Consider the following 22,279-nt stretch of genomic DNA (forward strand, 5'->3'; position numbering starts at 1 on the left):
CCGTGCCGAAGGAGCATACCTAAGTGTGAGAACAAAGCTCAAAGAAGCTGTTATTAGCGCAGGCGTGGTGCCGGATCTTCAGGTTGTTCAAAGAGGCGGCTGTGACTTTCGCACAGGAGCAAAATGATGACGTGAAGATCCAGTGACGCAGTCTGATTTATTTACAAACTCAGACCCGGGCAATGAAGCGTGTTTGACAATCCGGTTCCTGGTTATGAATGGAAGCCGTAAGTTTAGATAAATATGCAAACGAGTGCAATAAATTAAAACTGTAGATGCTTGACAGCGCAGAAAGTTTGTAATATCTTTTTGTTATTAGTTAATCTGCACAGGTTTTTAATAATCAATTGATTAATTTCTTCTCAAAGAAACCAGATATAACCCTAGTTTTGAAAACCTGAACATATTCAGTTTACTGTCATTTATGGAAAAGGAAAACAGCACATCGTCACATCAGAGAAGCTGAAACTGGAGCAACATTTTCACTGTTACTTAAAATGATTAAAACAATTCATCATTTCTAAAAAAAATGACTGCAGCTCTGATAAAGTAGGAGTTGAACCTTTTGGGCCTCAGCTCTGCTTGTCTTTTTACTGAGCAAATCTTCTTATTGTTTTCTATGCTGCTGCATGTTTTGCTGATATTTAAGAAAACTGGTAAATTACATAGCAGCAGCTGTGCAGAACCTCTGCAGCCCTCTCTCAGGTTCAGTTTTTACCGTCTGACCTTGAATTCTGGTTACTGCCTAAACTTGTCTGCTCTGCTGGTAATTTGGTAAACCCACACGCTTCCTCAGAGCCAGGTAAATCCTGACAATTAAATAAAGTAGCAGATTGAAGGGGCCAAATTCTGTGTTTACTCTTAGTCTGACTTTGATTCTGAATACCTAAACTGGCCAATGACTACGAGTACCACTCGTTGAGACACAGGTTGAGACAAGTAGGACTAATACTAGCAGGTAAACGGGGATGAAATGGATGTGTTTGAAATGGATTTCTGTAAATGTGTATTTGGAAGGCTGAATGTGGGTTTTATTGCTTCCTTTGACTCTGTTTTGAGTCTGTTGCATTTCCTGAATCTCCACAATAACAAGATAAGTTACCACAGTCAGATTTCACTCAGTGATAAGAAGAAAATTGTCTGAATAAAGAACATTTTACTTTAGCGAGTGAGTTCATCTGAAAAATCAGCTCTATAGAGTTTTCTGGCCCACGCTGCTGCTTATCCAGCTGTGTAGTTTTACTGTAAGTGTCCCAGTTTTGGAGATGGTTGCCTTCTCAAAGGTCATGACCCTGTAACACCCCCACCCCCTCAAAATCCACATAGCCTCAGTTTCTTTTTGGATTTATTCTCCTGCTACTGAAACACATCTAAGGCTCAGGACTGTCTGATAGGATGCAAATATTTATAGTATCCCTCTTCAGCTGACCTGCTGAAGAGGGATACTATAAAGACCTGCTTTGGTAGAGGCAGTAGACGGAGAAAAAAAAGAGAAGCCACAGACCTCGATGTAAGCAGTTTCATTAAGGAAGTATTTTCTGAGCAACCAGGTCAAAATTATGTCAAAAAAGGACCTTTTTTTTATTGGTTGTTTGAGCACCACAAGTCAAGCGGACCAATCGCACCAAAAGTATACAGACCAGGAGTGTCAAACCCACGTTAGTTCATGACTCAACCTACCAACCTATCATATTTATAAGACTGATGGCAAGCAGCCTGAGATCTCTGCAGTAAAGCAAGTGCAATTTCAGCAATGCAATTATAAAGAAATGTTTTTGTGGTAAGTCAGTTAAGCCAGTCAGTGCAGCTCTTCAGGTTTAAATTCAAATCTAAACTCAGTCTTAACTTACTGAGTTAACTGGCCTTGTTACTGTGGACCTGCTGTAAAAACAGGAGATTCTCTGATAATCATGAGTTTGTGTATTTATTGGGATACAAAGAAAAAATAAGCCCTTATTTTCTGTTGTGTGGAGGAGATTCAACATTTCTGGTCTGTGTTGCACTTTTTTGCATTCAGTACCGCTCGGCAAGTATTCAGCAAGTGTTTGAAGATAAGTCGGCATCTTCTGTACCAACTAAAGGTGACCACGGCAACCTGCTACCCGCAACCTCCAGCAACCGGTCAAATACACAATTCTCCCCACGATTGGTGGTTGCCAGGAGGTTGCAGACTAGTCTAAAGGCCTTTGTGAGTAGGATGGTTGAAAAGTCCGAAGTTTATTTGTTCCTTCTTTGCATTTTTCAGGATTGAACCATTTGGTGGGTCAATTCTTGTCCCTAGACCGTATGTTTGTCATCCCGAACTGACAGACAAGCATGGCTGCAGAGTGATTCAAAGTTTCCTGCTTTAAAATATTTAAATGCAAATTTATTTAATGCTGAAGCAGGACTGCACTCAGTGAAAAGTTTTTAAAGAATGTGACTGAACTACACTGAAAATAAACTCTCTGACTTTTCTCTCTCCTGCATCTCGTTAATCATGTCAGTGTTTTGGCCCTTAAAAGTGACAGTGGTCTGCAGATGGTCCACACACACACAAGGAGGATGAGCAACACTTTTTTTCCTTTGTCAAATCTGATGCAACTTTTCTTTTGACTTTGAAAGTGGACTCAGACTTGAGCTTGCTGCAGGCGTGCAGCCATTTGAGAGCAAAGCGAAGGTAGTAATCAGCGTGGGGAGGGATCATTATGGAAAATCCACAGGAGCCTTGGTTCTTTGAGGCAAAGCTAAATTTATCCCTCTGTCTGTATTTCTGTCTCCTTCTACCTTTCTCTCTTTTTTCTTGCTCCATCCTCTATCTCTCTGCCCCCTCTCCCCTCAGCTTTAGGCACCATAAAAGGTTTTAAATGGCTGTGTGTGGTTAGCAGGGTGTGGGTTCAGTGTCCCTCCGAGTAGTTTATACACCCAGCCCTTAAATGAGCCTTGAGGCGGTTTTATGTAGAAGCCGCTGTTAGTGAAATACAGATAACTGACCTCTGGTTCTTTATTCTTTAGAAGCATTTTTTTTAAACGTAAGAGTTTCAGGCGAGTTTTCCGAGCTGCTTTACAGGATTTTGTCCATGTTAGAAACTTTAAATTTGCTGAATAAACAGAACTTCAGTGGCTTTAGCAGCTTGTAGTGAGACTTTGGGATTTTTTGCATGAGCTCCACTATTTCGTGTATTAAACATCAAAGCGTGTAAAGCCTGTAAACTGGGTGTTAAACAGTGTGAGCACCAAGAAACACTCAGCTTTGATGTTTTTTGTTTTTTAGTAGCTGGTAACCTTCCCTGTGACTCAACAAAAGTCCAATCCAGACCTGTTTAAAATGCTAATCTGTCCATCTGCTGTTGAGTTAGCATTTCACTCCTCTTTCTACCCATCATCCACCACCTCCCCCCCTCATCCGTCACTCCTGCTAGACGAGTCAGCTCCTGTTGGAAATGCCAGAAGCATCTCTGCAGCTGCTCCTGACTCGTCTTTCTGTATGTAAAATGACTTAATCAGTCTGTTTTGGTTCCTAACCTTTCATTCTTTCACATATTAATGCGTTCCCTGATAATTTTCCATGAATCTCCTCTAAATGGACTATTATGTTTAGCAGTATCGCTGTAATCTGACTCAAGATGCAGATTCTTACCCTACAGGAAGCGTTCAACCCAAACTTCTGCAGAATTTCCACAGAAAAGCACTCTGCAACATGCCAAATATGTCAGCCTTTGAGGTTTCCTTTAGACATTATAAAGTATTACCAAATGAACAGTTGTCGGTTATACAACATGAGTCTGCAAAAGCAGAAAGATATAAAAACTTATCTGAGACAAATTCAAATGCATTTTAGCTTTTTCCACCTCTGAATTCAGTTTGAATTTTTTGTTTTAATCATTTTGAATCCCTAAGTCTTTAAAATTAAATATATTCTACATTGCTGGATCTGATGTTTTATCCCATATTTCCCACATTTGTTTGGCATTCCCACTCATTGACTCCCAGCCATAATGTAAACTACTGATGAGGACTTTTTTTTAAGGCCTCAGACACACAAGCCTGGTCACTTGGGAAAAATGAAGTATTCGATGACCGGTTACTGGGGAGCTGAAGCTGTTGAGGGTGCGGCACCAAAATCCTCATTGTGATCACTTTGGATGCTAGCACGGTGCTGTAGTTTACATTAAAGTCACCCACATAAACAGTTGCTAACTGCTCGTCGAGCTGCACTGAAACTTGAAAACAGTTGTCACAAACTGGAAAGGGAGAGCTTTCACCTTCAAAGTACAAGTTGTGGCACTTTACCAGCGTGTTTCAGAAGGTAAAACCTTTACTTTGAAGGCCCACCTTTCTCTGTTTCTGATTTGTGTTGTGCTCTTTTTGCTTTCACTACAGCTCGACAAAGGGTTGGCGAGTGTTTAAAGACAAGTTGGCATCTTTCATGTGAACTGCTGGTGCCCGCAGCATCTTGCTAGTAACCAAAGCAATCGCAAGAAGGTTTTAAGTAGCATCCTGTACCTCTTTGTAACCAGTTTCACTCTAGCAACAGAATCCAACCACTCGCCACACACATTTTGCCCTTGCGACCTCTGGAGGGTCACTGACCAGTCTCCATCCCCGTGTTGTCTTTAGGCCTTAAACACACTTTTTCTTTTTTTACTTCAGTCATTCTTGGTGAGCTGCAGCAGATGTTAGCGACACATAAAGTTACTGCATGTGAGTGTGAGGATGCCAGATGTGGCTTCACTTTAGGGTGTGTGCAAACTGCACCAAGCAGCCCGGTTTGTGCTCGTCTTGAAAGTGGAACATAAGCTAAATATTTAGTCCATTTTTAGTTTTAGCACATTATTTAGGGCAAGTGTGGAGAGATTGAGGAGAAAGAATCACAAACTACTGAAGGTCCGTATATCCTTCAGGGTCCACAGACTCCATTTATGCATGACATGGAGGAATTTCATCCTTGTTATGTTTTCATTACCCAAACATTAGATTTTAGCATCCTTTTCAAACTAGATGTTCTGCTCTTCTGACAGAGCATACCTTTTTATAACCTGAATCTTTCAATCACATGAGATGCTAACAGGCCCGGTCATCCATGCAGAGTTCACCACATGTGTGCAAGTGTGCGTCAGCCTGCATGAATTTTCATTGAAGCATGCGTCTGCTTGGAAAGCATCCACCCCAGGAAAACTCTGCTAACAGGGGAATTAAGATCAGCAACGCGCCCAGGCAAGTATTTGAGTTTTCGGAGGATTAAGACGGCTCACTATAGGGTGCACAGCAAGACCAGCGCCGGCCCAGATTTTACCCCGAATCTGGCGGCGACAAACGCTTCAGGGGAAGGAAACCTGCAGCAACAAACCGGATAAACACAAAAAAACACAACAGAGAAGAGTGATAAACTGAGCTTTAGGAGAGATTAGCTTCAAATAAATCCCTAAATCTTCGCACTTCAACACAGTGTTGAAGAAGTTGGTGTTGTTGGGAGAAAATCAGAGGCTCGAGAGAGCTGCAAGAACTCAAAGTATGTGTTAGTAAGGGTGAAGGAGTTCAGATGGAGATGTGTGAGCGTAATGGTCAGTGTTAGCAGTGCAGAGATGGAAAAAGTTAGGAGTGTGCTGACCCAGTTTTTAAGAAGGAAATGCACACAAGATGAGGGGCAGCTGTGCTTGTGTTTAACAGAAACACTGCCTCCCTGCTGACTCTGACTAGAGACAGACCACACAATGATTTTAATATCGTACCAATATTTTGACCTGTGAAAATATATATATGTATATGTATGTATATATATACACATATGTGTGTGTATAGTGAAAGTCACAATTTTTGGCCCATTACTTTAACGTTTAAACTCTGACTATCTCATGAGTCCAAAGTTATTATTACGCTGTATTATGGTTTAAAAATGTAAAGTATAGCTTGCTGCTAATTGTTTTTTCCTCTAAAGTATCAGACCCTACAGTATTGACTGTTTTCACAAACAGTGAAAAGCAATATATTTTTTATTATTAATAAGAAGCTTTTAGCAAAGAATTAATATCCAGTATTTGCTTCAGCAAAGACAGGGTTTTGGGCATCAGCAGAGCTTCATGACACAGAAGAATAAGATCCAGATTATCAGGCAGAATCGGTTCACTGTTGGTCTGTTTATGACATTTATTCTTCTCATAGGTTCCACTGTAAAAACAAGCTAAATAAATACAGGCTGATATCATCGCCTGCTCTCCACTGAAGTCATTGTGTAACATCTGGAGGGTCGGTGGGGGAAGAGTGGGGGTTGCACAGATGATAGGTCAGTATGACAGGGAAAGAGTGGAAAGTGTGTGTCAGTCTGTGTTTGTGGGGGTTGAAGCTGGAACTTTTTGAGAAGCTGATAGAGACAGGCAGAGGAGTTGGCGGGGGGGAGGGGATGGGTTGGGTTTTACTCGTCAGGGGACCCTGAAACGGTTTTTCCATTTGTCTTCTTGTGGGTCTGTTTGTGCGTACTCCGTACTGCACACACGCATTTCCAGTACCATCACTGCACGCTTCAGACAGAGGCTGACTCACAGCTCTGAACTTTGACTCGGGATGTTTTCCATTCCGGGACCTCAGACATTCCCATTTTGAACACATTTCCTGTCGCGGCTCCACTTAACTGCTGACATTAAGGCTTTTTTTTAAAAAAAATAATTCAGCCTGAAACATTAATGAGGTCTGAGGCCGCTGTGTTGAACAGGAAATGGATGTTAACCTCTGGAAACCTTTATTTTTAAATGGATCTGCTGCAACTTTTGCCACATTCAGATGTTTTGTGTCTCTGTGTTTGTCCATATGTGGGTGGAGGGTAAACAGCCTTGCTGGACTTCATGCCTGCTGTTATTCTCTCTCACATCCTGCTGTTTACATCCGTTAACCGTCTCTCCACCCTACCATTATGTGTCAAAAGAACAAAGTCTGATATGTGATAATATCACTGCTGATGCTGATGCAGAATGTTTTGTGTGCTGGAACAGTTTCTCAATTTTAGGGCACAGAGTCCTTCAGATTCAACCACAGCATCTGATTAGTCTTTGTGACCTCTGAGCAAGTGCAGAGCATAAAATCTGCTTTAGGATTGCTCAAAAGCTGCATTTAATAAATATTTTTACCATAAATTACTCAGTCAACTATAATGTAAACCAATTGTTTGGTTATGCAGCCTGTAAAATGTTAAAAATGCTCATCACACACAAAAATAGAATTAAAAAGTAGAGTAAATCCTTTCTTTTCAAAAGCTATTAGTTATTTTTCTTGTTAGGTTTAAACAGCTATTTGATGAGAAGAATTGCATGAGCATTTACCCCTTACAACACCTTGGTAGTACCAGGTCAGACCCCTTTTACCTTCAGAGCTGCTTTAATTCTTTGTAGCAGGGATTTAACAATGTGCTGGAGACATTCCTCAGAGATTTTGGTCCATGTTGACATGAGAGCATCACGCAGTCGCTGCACATCCGTGATGTGAATCTCCCGTTCCGCCACATCCCAAAAGTGCTCTGAGATCTGGTGACTGTGGAGGCCATGTGAGTGCAGAGAACTTCAAGAAGCCAGTTTGAGATGATCTGAGCTTCGTGTTGTATTTTCCTTTCTGCTGGAAGCAGCCACTGAAAGATCGATGCACTGTCATAAAGGGAAGGACCAATCTGGGCATTCTCCTCTGACCTCTGGCATTTTCACATAGAGAACTTCGGCTCATTTTCTACTTTTTCGACCATTGTCAGGAAACCCTAGCGATGTTCGTGTGGGAAAACCCCACTAGACCCTCCGGACCAGCCTGCCTGACACCAATTCCAAAACATTCAAAGTCACTGAGTTGCTGTCATGTGATTGGCTGATTAGATATTTGCTTTAACGAACAGTTGAACTTGTACGTTATACCTATAACTACCTTCTGTACATTTGAGGACTTTTTTCTGTCCTCACTGCCGACTGGTTGTTTTTTAATCTGTTTCATATAGTCTCAATAAAGGATTTCACTGTCAGTCCATCTCTTAGTGCTGTGTTCCACATTCTGCAAGGCTAATGTCAACTCTTTACCTCTTGGAAGCCTACAAGGAGTAATCCCTGAAGCTCATATTTCCAGCCTGCTTCCAGAATAGAGTGAGTGGGTTTGGTTCAGTTAGCCAGGGGGATCTCTGCCCCCTCCTACCCTTGTAAAAACCCGGAAACTATTCTAATAGTCGACAAACCACGTCGTTATTGATGCATACTGAGGTGTCAAAACTCGTCATTAAGGGTACAGTTGAGGTTGTCAAATGTTGTTTTTGTGGGGAGAATGGTTAAAAGCTTTTGTTTACATGCTTAAAAAATTTCCAGTGTTTACACAGGCTTTTAAAAACTTGTGCTATCCTATAAATTACTATCATGTTTGGGACAGTCCTGCTTCAGAGGCTCAGCGTGTACCTAACCCGAGGCTGGAAGTAAAAAAAGGCCCAAAAGCTTTAAGTGGCAGTTCCTGCAGTGCAGACATACAAAAAGTGCTTCTTTCAGCAGTCAGAAGAACTATAAAAAAAAGCTGTGCTGCTCAGTGCTGGGCAGGTCGTCAGATTTTAAAAGCTTTGTAATTGATAACAGCCTCCTGTGAATGGAAATAAGCTGATTAGAGCCTCTAACCTTACAGTTAGGGGTTTTGAGAGGCCAAAAACCCCAAATAATGAACCAAAAGGTTTTGTGTTTGAGGGAGGATTAAATTGATAAAGTTTTTAAAATGATAACATCTTGTTCTTTGTTTTAAATGATAATAAATTTAATATTTTAGAGGTTTTGGCATCCTGTAACTTTTTTTTTTTTTCAGTTTTAAGTACCCATGACTGTTTAGAAAAGCTGAAAAAGTTTGAATTTGAATGAAAATAGTCATTATTTGTGCTTCTAATCATCCAGGCATCCTTGACAGCTGCTGGTTTTCTGCCTTCCTCTGTTATTATCCTCTCTTATCCCCTGGTGCACTCGCTGCACCTTTGATTACCAAAAGGGGGGGGTTAGCAAATCAAGCTGGGATCGATGTCGGGAATCTGGGTCAGGGAGTGTCTCCGTGTCCTTATCGGTGTGAGAACCAGATCGTGTTTCTCTTGGAATGAAGAGGTTTTTGTCAAACAAGGTCGTTTCTGGCCGAGCTTCACATCTCTTCGAATTCCCTCATGGCTGTGGTGAGACTGCTGTGTGTTTGTGTGTCTGCGGATGAAGCTTAAACAGGTGGATCTCCGTGAACTGTATCGCTTGTTTTACGTCAAACAGTTTGTTAAAAGTGATGGAAGCTGCATCCTGTGAGTTCTCCCGGCTGTCTGGACATGTGGGCTCGATGCTGGGCTCACCTCCTACTGCCACCTCCCCCCTCAGATAAGATCCAGATAGCCGAAACTCTCCAAGGTCTGTGATTTGTCTTGTTGTGCTAACACAGAGAGTATCAATGCCACAGCTTGGACAGCATACCAGGATCAAGCCCAGTGCCAGAGACAGGTTTAAAGTGGTTCCAGACTTATTTATGATCCTGCTAACCATCACGTTTATCTAATTAAACTAATTTATCTGTTCTGAAAGACATTTGTGTCGGCCTGATCCTCTGCAGTTTGTTTTTAGTTTGATAATAACATGCAGGGTTTTGTCTCAGTCTTCAGGCATCTAGTTGTGTTTGGTGACTCACTAAAATGTAACTGCAGAGAATCAGTGCCTCTGTCATTCCAATTTTCTTTAATGAGATCTTTCCAGGCTTGTGATGTGTGACTGCTGTGATTCACGTTTTCAGTTGTTAATAGTTTATTTCACTGCAGATTTAACTGTTGTCTTGTCTTTATGCAAAACTTCCAGGTGATCTTATGAGCTTTTCAGTGTCCATAGCAAGCATATGGTGACAGTGGGAAGGAAAAACTCACTTTTAACAGGAAGAAACCTCCAGCTCTCCAGATTCTCTGGATCTTTTGATGATATTGTGTAATATAGATGAAATATTCAAATTTGTCACAAATTTGAATTGAGGAGCATTTTTTTAAAAATTGTTCCACAGTTTGTAGACACAGTTTTTGCAGATTGGTGCATGTCTGCTCTTTATAGTACTTTTTAGTCTAGTCTACTTTTTACTCTTCCTTAGACTACGATGACCTGGATGACTGAGAACCTTGACAGACATATAGTACTTTTTACATTTCTCAACTTTTTTGAGACATGTCTGTTTAAATTATAAGTTTTTTCCAGTTTAATATGTTTTCTGTGTTTTATAGTAAATAAGATTTGGGTTTACCAGGTTAGGAAATCATTTCATTCTATTTTTCCCACCTTTTTTGGAACTGGGGTTGGAGAAATTTTTGGGGGTGATGAACGATGGTTAGCAATGGCTACTATTCTTTACTTACTGGACACCGTAAGAGAAATGAAACACAATAAAGCACATAGTTCATACCCATCAGAGGCTTGAACAATTTCTGTTTGGTTGTACATTTGTCTTTGGTCAAACGTGTACATGAAAGACAGATTAGGAGTGTAAACTTTAAAATATAATAAGACTTTTAAGGCAAAGTTTTATTTAATAAAATAATGTAAAAAAAATTGTAGGGGGCAGTTGGATTTTTTTTTTTTAGATTAAAAATGGCAGACGTGCACAAATATTGCTCACATCATTATCAGTGTCATGTGTGACAGGCTGCTTCTGAGGTCATCGATGAGTGTTTAAAGGTTGTACTTAGTGGAGAGCAATCTCTGCTCTTCGGGTGATAAACGCTGTGCACGTGTACACACTTTAGCTAAGTGTTAAAACTGCTTGTATGCATTGTTATCATTCCGGGGGCAGGAGTTTCACTCATTGCTAAAGTGCAGTTACCACAGCGGCTGAGGACCAAACATGCAAATATTCAAAGTGTTTTGGGAATTTCACCAGAGGGCCTGCATTAGGACAATCAAACTAGAGGGTCGAGGAACCGGATTTCAAGAGAATTTGAGAGCAAGTTTGAGAGAAGTTAGAGGAGAAAGCCTCGCTTCTCTATCTCTTAATGACTGCGTAGCAGGACACGATAACAAAATGATGCGTTAGTCAGATAGAAGATTCCTGCAGATGAAAGTTCAGGTCTTCATTCAACCCTTTGCACTGGTTATCGGTTGATAATTGGACACGTGTCGGTTACTAGTGGCAGTAAAGCGACCGGGACAGATCATCGGGATCCACATCAAACTATTGAGTCATTCAGTTGGTGCTGATACACAGACGCGTGTACTTTATTAGTGTGTCATCAGCAAAAGTACACACAGCTGAGTCCAGGGCAAGGTACACACACACACACACACACAGTCAGCTGGACACACACTAGAGGAAGGGGACGGTGGGGCCTGTGTGGTTTTTGTGTGATTTATAGTTTGCAGACATCTGGTTTGGGCTTTAATGGGAGGAGGGGACATCATCAAACTTTCCTCGAGCTTTAGGATCTGCTCATTAAGGGTTAAAACAGACGCACACCGTACTTTACAGAAGAATTACAGACCTGGAAGGACATTCCTCTCCTCCCTCTGTTAAATTAGCTGCTAACCGGTGATCAACACAGATGTCAAGGCTTACCGCTTGCTGTTCTGCCTGGCAACTGGCTGCTGTGCAGTGGACTGGATATTTCTTAAATCCCAATGGTTTTATTTTATTTTCTAACATTTAGATGTAGGGTTGCTGTGGTTCATTTTCAGTTGGCCTCGGAGTCATGTATCAGCCATTACCGGTACTCAGTATTAAATTAATAAGATATAATCCTCATTGTGATGAAGATGCTGGGATTATTGTTTTAGGCTTGACTTAAACTTTCTTACTTTTCTAAAAACCCAAACTTCTTTGTTGTTTAGCTTCCTTTGTGCTATGTTAGCTCTCATGCTAGCAGTTGCTACTGAGGTGTAGTGTAGTGAATCAAACCAAAAGCACATAACTGAGCCAAATTTCATATGAGTGAATGCCTATTTAGTACATATTTCAGGCCTAAGTTACACAGGCTTAGAGACTGGTCAGCAACCTCCGGTCTCTAGGGAAAAATGTGCTTTCCCCTGATGGTTGGAAAATGGTTGCTGGGAAAGATGGAGCTGGGTCAAAAACTTCCTTGTGATTGTTTTAGTCACTAACAAGCTACAATCTCCTGTAGTTTGCACTGAAGACGCAGATTTCTGTAAACACCGGCTATTTGCCAAATCTTGAAAAAGTGTAACTCAAGACGCAGAATCTCTGCCTTCAAAGTAAAAGTTGCGCCCTTTGAAAGATTCTGGTTGTAGCGGTAAGGCACAACTTTTATTTTGAAGTTTCTCAGTTTCAGTCTGCAAGCAGTTGGTGATCGTTTGCAGACAAGTCGCCATCCTCCAAGCAAACTACTAGCAAATCTGCTAGCAGCCAAAGCAATTGCTAAGCAGCAATATCAGCAACCAACATGTTGCTAACCGGTACAGAAGTACACATTTTCCCTTAGCAACAGGTGGTTGCCAGGCGGTTCGCTGACTGGTCTCTAGCCATATGTGAAGTAAACAGCTGTAGAGATATCGGTGTTATGGTTTGTCTCCACAGTGCTGTCTGCGTGCCACTTCTGGTGTAAAGTGACGAAACTGTTTAGCTTGTTGGCGTTAATCTAACACAGTCACAGTCAATTTGAAACAGCTCAAACTCCAAAGTATTTATCTAGTGTCCCAGTTTGGTGCTTTTTCTTCATCCCGTTTCCTTTGATGTGATCCTGATATATGAAAAATATTGTTCATCTGCTGGCTGTGTTGTCTCTCTCTTTGGATGACACGGGATTTCCGCGGACGGCACTGATGTCTCATCACAGCTCGAGACATTATCGGTCTTCATTTCCGCCTCCACTGACAGATTTCATCGCGACTTCAATTAAAAGATTGCGATCTGCGCCGTCAGCTGAGTCCTCTGCTTGTTTCTGCGTGTTACATTAGAAACATTATTATGAAAAATATGAGGGCAGCCTCATATTCAGTCAGTCAGTAACCTGCTGATTCTTGCTCTGGTTCTAGTGTAATCTCCCAATTTTCCCATTTTGGCTTCAGCTCTCGTGGTTGTTTCCCAGCTGGAGAGCGTCGGGTTACAGCCAGCCCTAAATTACACCTCTCTGTTGGGATGCGGAGACAAAGAGGTTTCTGTTGTGCGTGATGAGCTACACCCGGCCAGTGACCTATGCTGCAGCCCAGTCTCACACACAACCATGACCACAAACTCCCACAGCAGAAATGACAGGGAGCTCATAAAGCCTCACTGTGTGCCTTTGGTGTGGTTCTGTTTTCAAGCAGGCGGAGTTGGACCTCTCCCATTTCCTGTTCTCAAGAAAGAGGAGGATATATTCGTTTCTGAGCCTCCATGTTTGTTTATTGATATTTTTTAAACTAAACTTAATGTGATAAAAGCTGTTTTTTTATTTATTTAGTTAGTTTGTTTCTGCGGTGTTGTGAAGCAGTGTCATTGTGACATTGGGGTGGTATCAGATGTCCCATAAACCAGACCTTCTCTTGTAAACATGGATTTGCATCGTATGTAATTACTCCTCCTCCTGAAAGCTAAAAAAACACACCCACCGTTTTTTGGGGTTTTGGTTTTTTCGGGCCTTATTGTGATTTTAAAGCTTTGTCACCCCCCCATCTCACACACACACACACACACACACACACACACACACACTTTTTTGTAGGAAACAATATCCTAACATTATGCTAAAATAAACGCAGTCACATGGCTTAAGCTACTATGTTAGATGTGATTATGTTTAAGGTAACGAGCCTCGTATCTTCAAAATTCTTAGTATGATAATCCTAAGATCTATGCAAATCTAAAATTTGTGTAAAATTACAAAAATACAGTCTCATTTCTATGTTTGTTCTATGTTGGTTCAGCAGATATAGCCTCACTACAGTTGCTGTGCATCTGCAAGCCGCTTTGCAACCCACTTTCAACCCCAGATCTTTCTTTTCATGTTTTTTCTGACTCTATCAAAGTCATGTATGTTGTCAGCGATGCCTGCTTCGTTTTACACTCTGACTCTCGCTGCTTGCTCGTGGTATACAAGGACAGGGAGGTCCCAGAACAAAGTCATACCGCCAAATATTAATCGCTGTAAATGGAAATGAGGATAGTCTTTGAACTGTAGTGGTATTTATGATGTTATCATTACGATTTATATTTAAAATGATTATTATTACTGTAACTAACACACAGATCTGTCAGTGTTTTGTGTCTTTACTTGTTTAAAATGGTTTAAAGTAATAAGATGCCTCTCGGTAATGCCGCTGCTGCCAGGAGATGCTGGAATTGGGGTAAAGCTGTAAATGTTTGTCCACAGTAGTTGTTCACATTCTCTCTCTCTCTCACAGACACACACACACACACACACACACAGTAATATATGTTTATATAATGGGTTGTTTCCACTTATATGCGCTGTTCTGGAGGTTAAAATAGAACCCACAGGTGGATAAATGTGTAAATATTTGTCTTCCCTCTTGAATAGATTCACGGTGTGCTGTCACTGTTTGCATTACACTCACACACACACAGTGAAATGACCTCTGTATGCTGCCCTATAAGGGCCGTCCTCAAGCCTCTGTGTTTGTGCATGTGGGAGAAAATGCTAGAAGTTAAGCCTTCTCTTTCTCAGACTGTAATCGAAGCCGCATGCTTGGCATTCGGTCGTCCTCCTCTTTCCTCGTTTCCTGCGTCTTGATTTCACTCTCTCTTTATCCCTCTTCTCATTCATGTATACATCTTTTTTGTTGTCTGTTTCGTTGTTGTTTTATAACAGTTTGTCCAAACCATCGGTGTCGTTATAGGTTGTTTTCCTCGTCTTGCGCTTCACTCTAATTTAAATGGTTTTCTTCTCTCACACTGGCCGAGTCCCATGTAGCTGAAACTGCAATTGGAAACCTGCTTCTTATTTTGTGTCCCAGCAGAAGTTGAAGTTGCATCACAAATGTTTTTGAAGCAGCGAGTTCAAGCGAGGACAGGGCTGGAAAAGTTTAGCTTTGTCAGTTTGAAATATATCCGATCCCTAAGGGTAACTGTATATCATTTCTGTTTCTTAAAAGAATAATACGATAATAGCGATAAAACAACTCAAATAGAAAGCGTAGCTGACAGTAACACCACAAGGAGATAAACAATGTACGGAAGTTCATCAGTGACAAAACTGCAGGAGAGTTAGGATTTAAGAGTAAGAAAAAGGCGTGTTTGCCAAAATAAATCACATGTTTGTACATGCCAGTGTACTCCTAGTGCAGATTCCAAGCCTGGGTATATAGGAAAAATCTGTGCCAAATCTATCTGCTGTGCAAAAAAATAGAAAGTGTCTGTCATTGGATGTATGCACACATACAATGTGTTTATTTAAGTGAAAAACCTGCTCCTCTTGAAGATGGCATTTGATAAGCTCAGGATATATCAGTGAACACGTGTTTTAATATATAACTTCATATATAGGCGGCGATCACCCTCGCTAACTTCTGATCCACACCTGCTCATTTTGTTCTGGAAGCATGATCGAAACCGCTCCGTTCAGAAAAGAGAAACAAGCGTTACCCACGGGAGGCAACCCAAGAGGGAAAGAGTTACCCACCTACTCGGGTACTTGTGTTTTTTGCCACCAGATATTATTAGCAATTTTTTCCAGAATTGAATATGACAAGTTAATAAATATATCTAAAAAGGACGAAAAACTGCACACATGATAAAAGCAATGGCCTATATTTTTTCATAATCTTCGTAATCTTCATTTCCTGTTAGCAATTTTTATGCATTGAATAAGTGTTTTGCTAACATTGATAAATCAGGCCTGCCTACTTTCATAGCCCAGCTCGATAACTGTGACAGGGAATGGGAGACCTTAAAAAACACAGGATTATTTCCAGATTAAACTGCTTTAAATAACTTTTATTTATGAGTGAGTGAGTAAGGGTGGAGCGTGGATGAATATCAGTGTAAGTGTGCCGCAGAACTGAGAGGAGAAGGGAGCTTTTCCAGCCGAGCTCAGTGCAGAACAAAACAGAGGCACCAAGGGTAGACTATATTCAAACAGACTTATAGTAACTTTATTACCAGTTACTTTATTTTATATTGAATAAAAGTAATGCAGTTTTATCTTATTTCACCGTTTATCTGGGCAGGTAAAAAAAAAAAAAAAGTGCCCTAGGCCGAGTTTGGCTGAAACGATAACTGCCTCCATGCTGGCGACTGCTGTAGCAGGAGGAATTATGTTTTCTAAATCCTGGCACCGACTCAGACACGAACGACGTCATAACGTTCTGCAAATGTTCTGCAAAAACACCTTAACTACATGGTGTAATAACTTCAGAACAGAACATTGTGATTCTATTTCACTTTTGAACCGGTGACACTAATGTTTGATGTCCACCTTTTAAAGTTTGTGGCTTCTTGGTATCGACGTTCATATTTGAACTTTTGTACACTTCCATTTCTGTTAAATTCCTTCAATTATCCCTTCATACATGTACATGTAGTGTTTCTGGACAGACCGGATATAAACTGGTTGGTGGAAGCATATAGGTGTGTGGCTGTAATTCAAGTTTTTCTAGAAACATTATACAACATTTGTTGTATAATAGCGACTGTGAAGTGAGGACTTAATGGTTTTATCTGCTATTTATTTCTTTAAACTGAGTATGTTTGGGTTTATCTGACAGGATAAGACATCGATGTTCTGTTTTCCTTTGTTTTGGGGACCAAAACATCAAACCTGGAGGTCTAGTCTGCATGTTTTATGCATGCTGAGAGGAGCAGAGGAAGGCCGGGTGTATGTAGGCGATTTATCTCACTATGTTATCGCCTAATCTCCAGCATACTTTGCTTTGGCTGCCTTTTGTTTATGTCAGTCATAACAGCCAATCACAGGGGGGAGATCTACACATGCTCACCTGCTTAGGAGATAAGGAATGTGATGATGGGGGATCAAAGGCCGGGAGGAAGAGGGCTTGTCTCCAAACTTCTGTATGTGTTTGGTAAATGTGTCACCACACTGAGAATCAAACACACACTGAAAGAGAAGCTGTGATTAGTGGGGGAGAGGTTTGAGTATTTGATTGGCTGCTTTAGTCTTCTCCGAGGGAGAGCTGAGGGAAACATCGAGGCAAGGTGCCAATAAAGAGTTTAATAGTCTGTAATTACAGACTGACGGTCGTAGGCTCCCGACGATGTGGCTTTATGTAATTATCTGTCTGATTCCTCCTGCATGTCTGTGACAGGAGCTCAAATTAAACATCCTCTGAAAATTCATAGTGCTTTATTTCTCCTCCCTGCAGCACTTCTCCGAGCTGCTGGACGACCTCTCCCAGGATGCTTTGCTCGGTCAGCTGCTCAGCGACCCCTTCCTGTCCGGGGGGAGAGACTCGGTGGAGTCCATGGAGGGAGACGACGGCGCCGACCTGTCCCCGTCTTCCCCTCTTCCGCCCCACATCACCGCCGAGCACAGCTACTCGCTGTGCGGCGACAGCCGACCCCAGTCACCCCTGTCACACCTGACCGGAGAGCACGGCAGCGAAGCAGGTGAGATGCCAACACAATGATCGGGGCTTTAAAGGACGACCAATAAAAAGCACCGGGGTGCTTGTCCTCAAGCTCACAGTGATTATTAATCACAGCTGTTGGTTTTAAAGACTTTTTATTTTTTGATACAAATCATATCGCCGGGATTGAAAGTGTAGTTAAAATGAACTTCACTGGGAGAAAGTGGAGTCTCACTGGTCTGCCCCACTTAAACTCAAAAAATGTGGGTCGTGATGTAAAATCCCTGCTTTGATTCTCACATCATCACACTGAGAATCAGACCAGAATCAGAAGAAGAAAGAACAAAAGACAGAAAACAGTCAAACAGCATCTTACCACTAAATCTGCTTTATCAAGGCTTTTATAGCTTTTATTGTGAAAGGACTGTAAACAAAAGTTAAAACTCAAAAGTTAAGATTGCTAATGAAGCATTAGTGCTCTATAAACCACTATGTGTTAGCCATTACCGTAATATTTATGGAGCTGCTGTATCACTGTTTGCACGATGTTTAAGTGTTGGTATTATTGTGTGCAGTGGTAGATAAGCCTTAATCTAATCTAACCTCATTGGTAAAGAGCACTAACAGGAGCACGCTTTGCCTCCTCTGCAGCAGAGTCCGATGGCGATTCAGCTGAGTGGCCTATGGAGCAGGAGGAAGCCATTGAGGGCCTCCTGTGTGAGACTCCCTCCCTGCTCCCCACGCTTTCCCTCTCTCTGGCCACCAGTGAGGGGCCCCAAACCTCCGAGGGTTCGGCCCTGGCCCCTGCTGCCACCTCGGTTCAGATCACAGTGAACCAGAGCAAAGCCATCAAGGTGAGAAACGATGATTATATCAGATATTTGTGCTCTTTTCTTCTTTTTTTAATGTTTGTAACATTTTAACACCTGCTGTTTCTCTTTTCCTCTGTTTGAAGATAAAGGAGGAGAACATCAGCCCTAAAATTAAACTGGAGCCTCATGAAGTGGACCAGTTCCTCAATCTCTCACCAAAAGGTCAGTTCTTTCCTCTCCTCTCCTTCCACTTGTTGCACTTCTGTAATGGTGTGCTACGAGGACCCCTGCTGGCGATCTTTTTAAATACCTCACAGTTGAGTTTGAAAACCCCTGAGCATCAAAAATGCTTTCTAAATTTTCATTTTTATAATTTTTCTCTGTTTTCTCTGAGACTGAATGAATAGCTGACAATCCAGCCACTGTGTTTTAGGTCTGGAGTCTCTACAGATGCCTCCCACTCCCCCGAGCTCCCACGGCAGTGACTCAGAGGGCAGCCAAAGCCCTGTCCACGCCCCGCCTGGCCTCTCCTGCCCCACATCCCCCACCAGCCCCCCTCCATCCCAGGCTGGCCTGAAAGTGTCACCACGAGGCGCTTCGTCCTCCCTCTCCAACTCGCCTCTGCTCACCGCTCCTCACGTAAGATTAAAGAAAATTTAAAAAGCCCATCAAACCTCAAAGAGAGCAGAATAGCAGAGTAACAAGTTTTCAGCTGATGTAATTAAAATAACTGATTTTATTTGCATAATTTTCCTGATGTTTTTGCTCTGCAATCCATGAATATCACATGTAGGAAATACCGGATTTTCCACCTTGTCCACTCCTGTCACATCCCTTCTACAACCTAATGTATACGTACAGACTCTCGTGCCAAAAAAGAAATTATAGTGTAAAATTCACAAGCAATTTTTTTAGACATCTTAGACATTATTTTTGATTATCTGTTGTTTCCTGTAGAAACTGCAAGGTTCTGGGCCACTGATCCTGACCGAGGAAGAGCGCCGCACGCTGGTGGCCGAAGGTTACCCTGTTCCCACCAAACTCCCGCTCACCAAAGCTGAGGAGAAGGCACTTAAGAAGATCCGCAGGAAGATCAAGAACAAGGTGCTGATTCCAGACTAAACTGACATTTACTACATTTATATCTGCAGTTACACATGCAGGTGTAAATAATTAGATGTAGGACTTTTTTTGTTTTAAGGCACAGTTTGTGTTTTGGATGATCTGAGCAAGCATCCGTGATCACAAGAGTCTAAAAGACTACGAATATGTTTACTGCAAGTTAGAACAAAATAGTTTTTAAAAAAAACCCAAGAAAAAAACAAGAAAATATTTGTGAAGAATCCCGGTACCTGTTAAACTCAATCATGTAAGGCAAATTTCTGATTTTTCTACTTTTTCTGATTCTGTTTCCTTCTCCATCTCTCAGATTTCAGCTCAAGAGAGTCGCAGGAAGAAGAAGGAGTACATGGATGCTCTGGAGAAGAAGTAAGTCCTTCTTCTTTTTTCCTCTTTCTTATTATTATGTGAAAAACAATGTCAGGATCACTACAAATAACAAACAGCTATTAATGCTGCATAAACTTTAGTGTCCCCTTTTAAAAACATGTTAGGTCATCTAACGTATCCACATTCAAACATGCTCAGGCTGAATCTCGGCATTACTGAGGTGTGCAGAGTGAAAGCAGCTGTTCTTAAACTACAAATAAATCATACTAGAATCAGAACAGGCAGAAAATGGTGCTGATGAATGAACGGCGTTCAGTCACTGACCCTGCAGTACTGCTGTCTGACCACAGGGTGGAGACCTGCTCCAACGAAAACAGCGAGCTGCGCAGGAAAGTGGAGACTCTGGAGTGTACAAACAAGTAAGAGCAGCACACACGGACTCACAGTCTTAACCTCATATAGGATTGATTTAATGCACAGTAATGGATCCGTTTTAGACCCTTAACTTCTGAAACTACATAAAAATATAAAATTACCACATAGAAGTTAATTATTTCCCGCAAGATGCTTTTAAATTGCCCCTATTGGTCAAAGATCAAATTCTCCCTCCTCTTTTGGCCTAAGGTAGGTAAGTAAACTGTCTTCACGAAGCACGAAGCAGGACTTTTTCTGAATACGAGAGCGCGAGCACAAAAACAAAAGGATAACTGAGGTGGTAGTCCAGTTTTTTGGGCAGATTCAGCCTCTGTCAGTGGCGACACAGATGAGTGAGCGACAGAGGCGATGACAAGTGTGTCATAAAGACTCTGGGATGGTGACAATCAAAACACCAGGAAAGTCATGAGGGAGGAGGGGTTCACACCTAAAATTGTCCCTCCCTGGGCGCGTGCTGGATTTAACACATCCTTGGGGATTTGGCTTTTTTTCCCCTCTCCCTCTGTCTTTGTGAATCTCTAAAGGCATCTGTTTTTATTTCACGCAGTGCAGCTGAGAAAAGCACGGAGAATGAGTGGGGAAACACTGACTCAGTTTTATTATTTGCAAATAGAGCTGAATCAAAAGCTCCCCGTGGATGTGTTCAGCTGCAATTTTGCATCCATGCATAATCATGAGGCTATTTTAATGTGAAAAGCTCACCCTGTATCGGATAGACAGCGCTGTTTGCTCTCGTTATGCATGGATGAACCGTGCGTGCACCCAGTGAGTGCACTGTGTTAAGTATAGCTGCCTGGAACACAGCTGTTCTGGGGCTTGTTTTGCACTCAGTGGTTAAAGTGGGCTTTGCTGTCAGTGTCAAAAACTTAATGAACCAGTTGCATGCGTGGTGTGTGTGTGTTTTTTATTCTGGGACACCTGGACAGCCAGCTTATGTTGTTGTTAAGCTTAGTTCCTTATTTAATGAAGCAAACGAGAAAGCAAAATTTCAGAAAAATGTTTGACTTGTGCAAAAATAAACAGCAGATTCTTCACTAAAGTGCAAATTCTGGATTTTATAATAAGGATGCTGATGTCATTAACTGCAGTGTCATTCACATTAACATGCAGAATTTGTGGACGCACAATTCAATCAGTTTGCATAACTTTTATAGACTGTATATAAAAGATGGAAGCCACCATGAAGTCTCCGTATTTTGAAACTTGCCACCTTGTTGTTTTTAGTGCCATTAAGGCAATTCCTTCAAAAAAGCTCGAACAGCACAAACAAAGAAGAATGGTACAGTTAAGCAACTCCGATTAGCAAATATGAGGCCCGGTACACAACTACAGCTCCCCCTATCTGTCAATCACAGCAGCCAATATCTGGATAAATAATATTTAAAAAATAAAAACCCCACCATGCACTTATAGTGGGGGTTATGAATGGGGTGTGGGGGTGGGGGAGGGAGACTGTCAATCGAACCCCAAAGTGTAAAACATGCCTATTTCTACTGTAAAGTTGGACATTTTAATGGGATCTGACTCACTTTGGAGGTCGGCCTCAAGTGGCCAGATGAGGAACTGCAGCTTTCTGATGCTTCCACAGTGGCTTCATTTTTCAGTCCTGGAGATGGCAGTACAGAAGAGAGTCTGCAAACCTGTTCAGTTTACAACAATGTTTTTTGTTTTTCTAAACAAAACAGAACAAATCAGCACACACATAACAACTAACAATGTCTTTGCATGTTAAAAAATTAATAAAGAAACAAAAGTAAAAAAAAATAGGGAGAAAGGCAGTTCAATGGATAGACATCGTATGTCTGAAATGATAAGCTGATCCTTTCTCCTCTGAGAAATGAAATTTTAAGCTTTCTTTTAAAAATATCTCACGTATCGTGTCATGCCAGTGCGTTCTAAGCTGTTTGCTTTCATTTCACACTTACATTCAGTTACACTTAAACTGAATGTGGAGACAGAAACAGCTGAGAAAAAACATCAAGGTAGGAAATTTAAAAATAATCATAGAAAACCAACAGATTTAAAGGAACGAGGTTAACTGGGTTAGCCATGTCGGGTATTATATTGTGTGTTTTTAGCTCTATTGTTGGTTTCTGGTCACGAGTTCTAGCTTAGACACATTGTGTAGTTGTT

The 22,279-nt window shown here is 41.4% G+C and overlaps 1 protein-coding gene across 3 annotated transcripts in view; it reads left to right on the forward strand.

Annotated features, from left to right (window-relative positions):
• The window catches only part of creb3l2 (cAMP responsive element binding protein 3-like 2), a 34,082-nt gene that overhangs the window by 6,501 nt on the left and 5,302 nt on the right, over positions 1-22,279 (forward strand). Inside the window, exons 1-8 of one of the 3 annotated variants that reach the window (XM_025899724.1) lie at positions 9,113-9,136; positions 17,247-17,490; positions 18,102-18,304; positions 18,406-18,484; positions 18,696-18,901; positions 19,220-19,366; positions 19,692-19,750; positions 20,062-20,130. In XM_025899724.1, coding sequence (XP_025755509.1) covers positions 9,128-9,136; positions 17,247-17,490; positions 18,102-18,304; positions 18,406-18,484; positions 18,696-18,901; positions 19,220-19,366; positions 19,692-19,750; positions 20,062-20,130 — 1,016 coding nt within the window. In that variant the 5' untranslated portion in view covers positions 9,113-9,127. Of the gene's footprint in view, positions 1-9,112; positions 9,137-17,246; positions 17,491-18,101; positions 18,305-18,405; positions 18,485-18,695; positions 18,902-19,219; positions 19,367-19,691; positions 19,751-20,061; positions 20,131-22,279 lie in introns of those variants that run through there. The other 2 variants (XM_005475880.4, XM_005475879.4) reach the window with 2 other exon arrangements.

The sequence above is a fragment of the Oreochromis niloticus genome, linkage group LG17 (genome assembly GCF_001858045.2).
Source record: "Oreochromis niloticus isolate F11D_XX linkage group LG17, O_niloticus_UMD_NMBU, whole genome shotgun sequence".
Lineage (NCBI taxonomy): Eukaryota > Metazoa > Chordata > Actinopteri > Cichliformes > Cichlidae > Oreochromis > Oreochromis niloticus.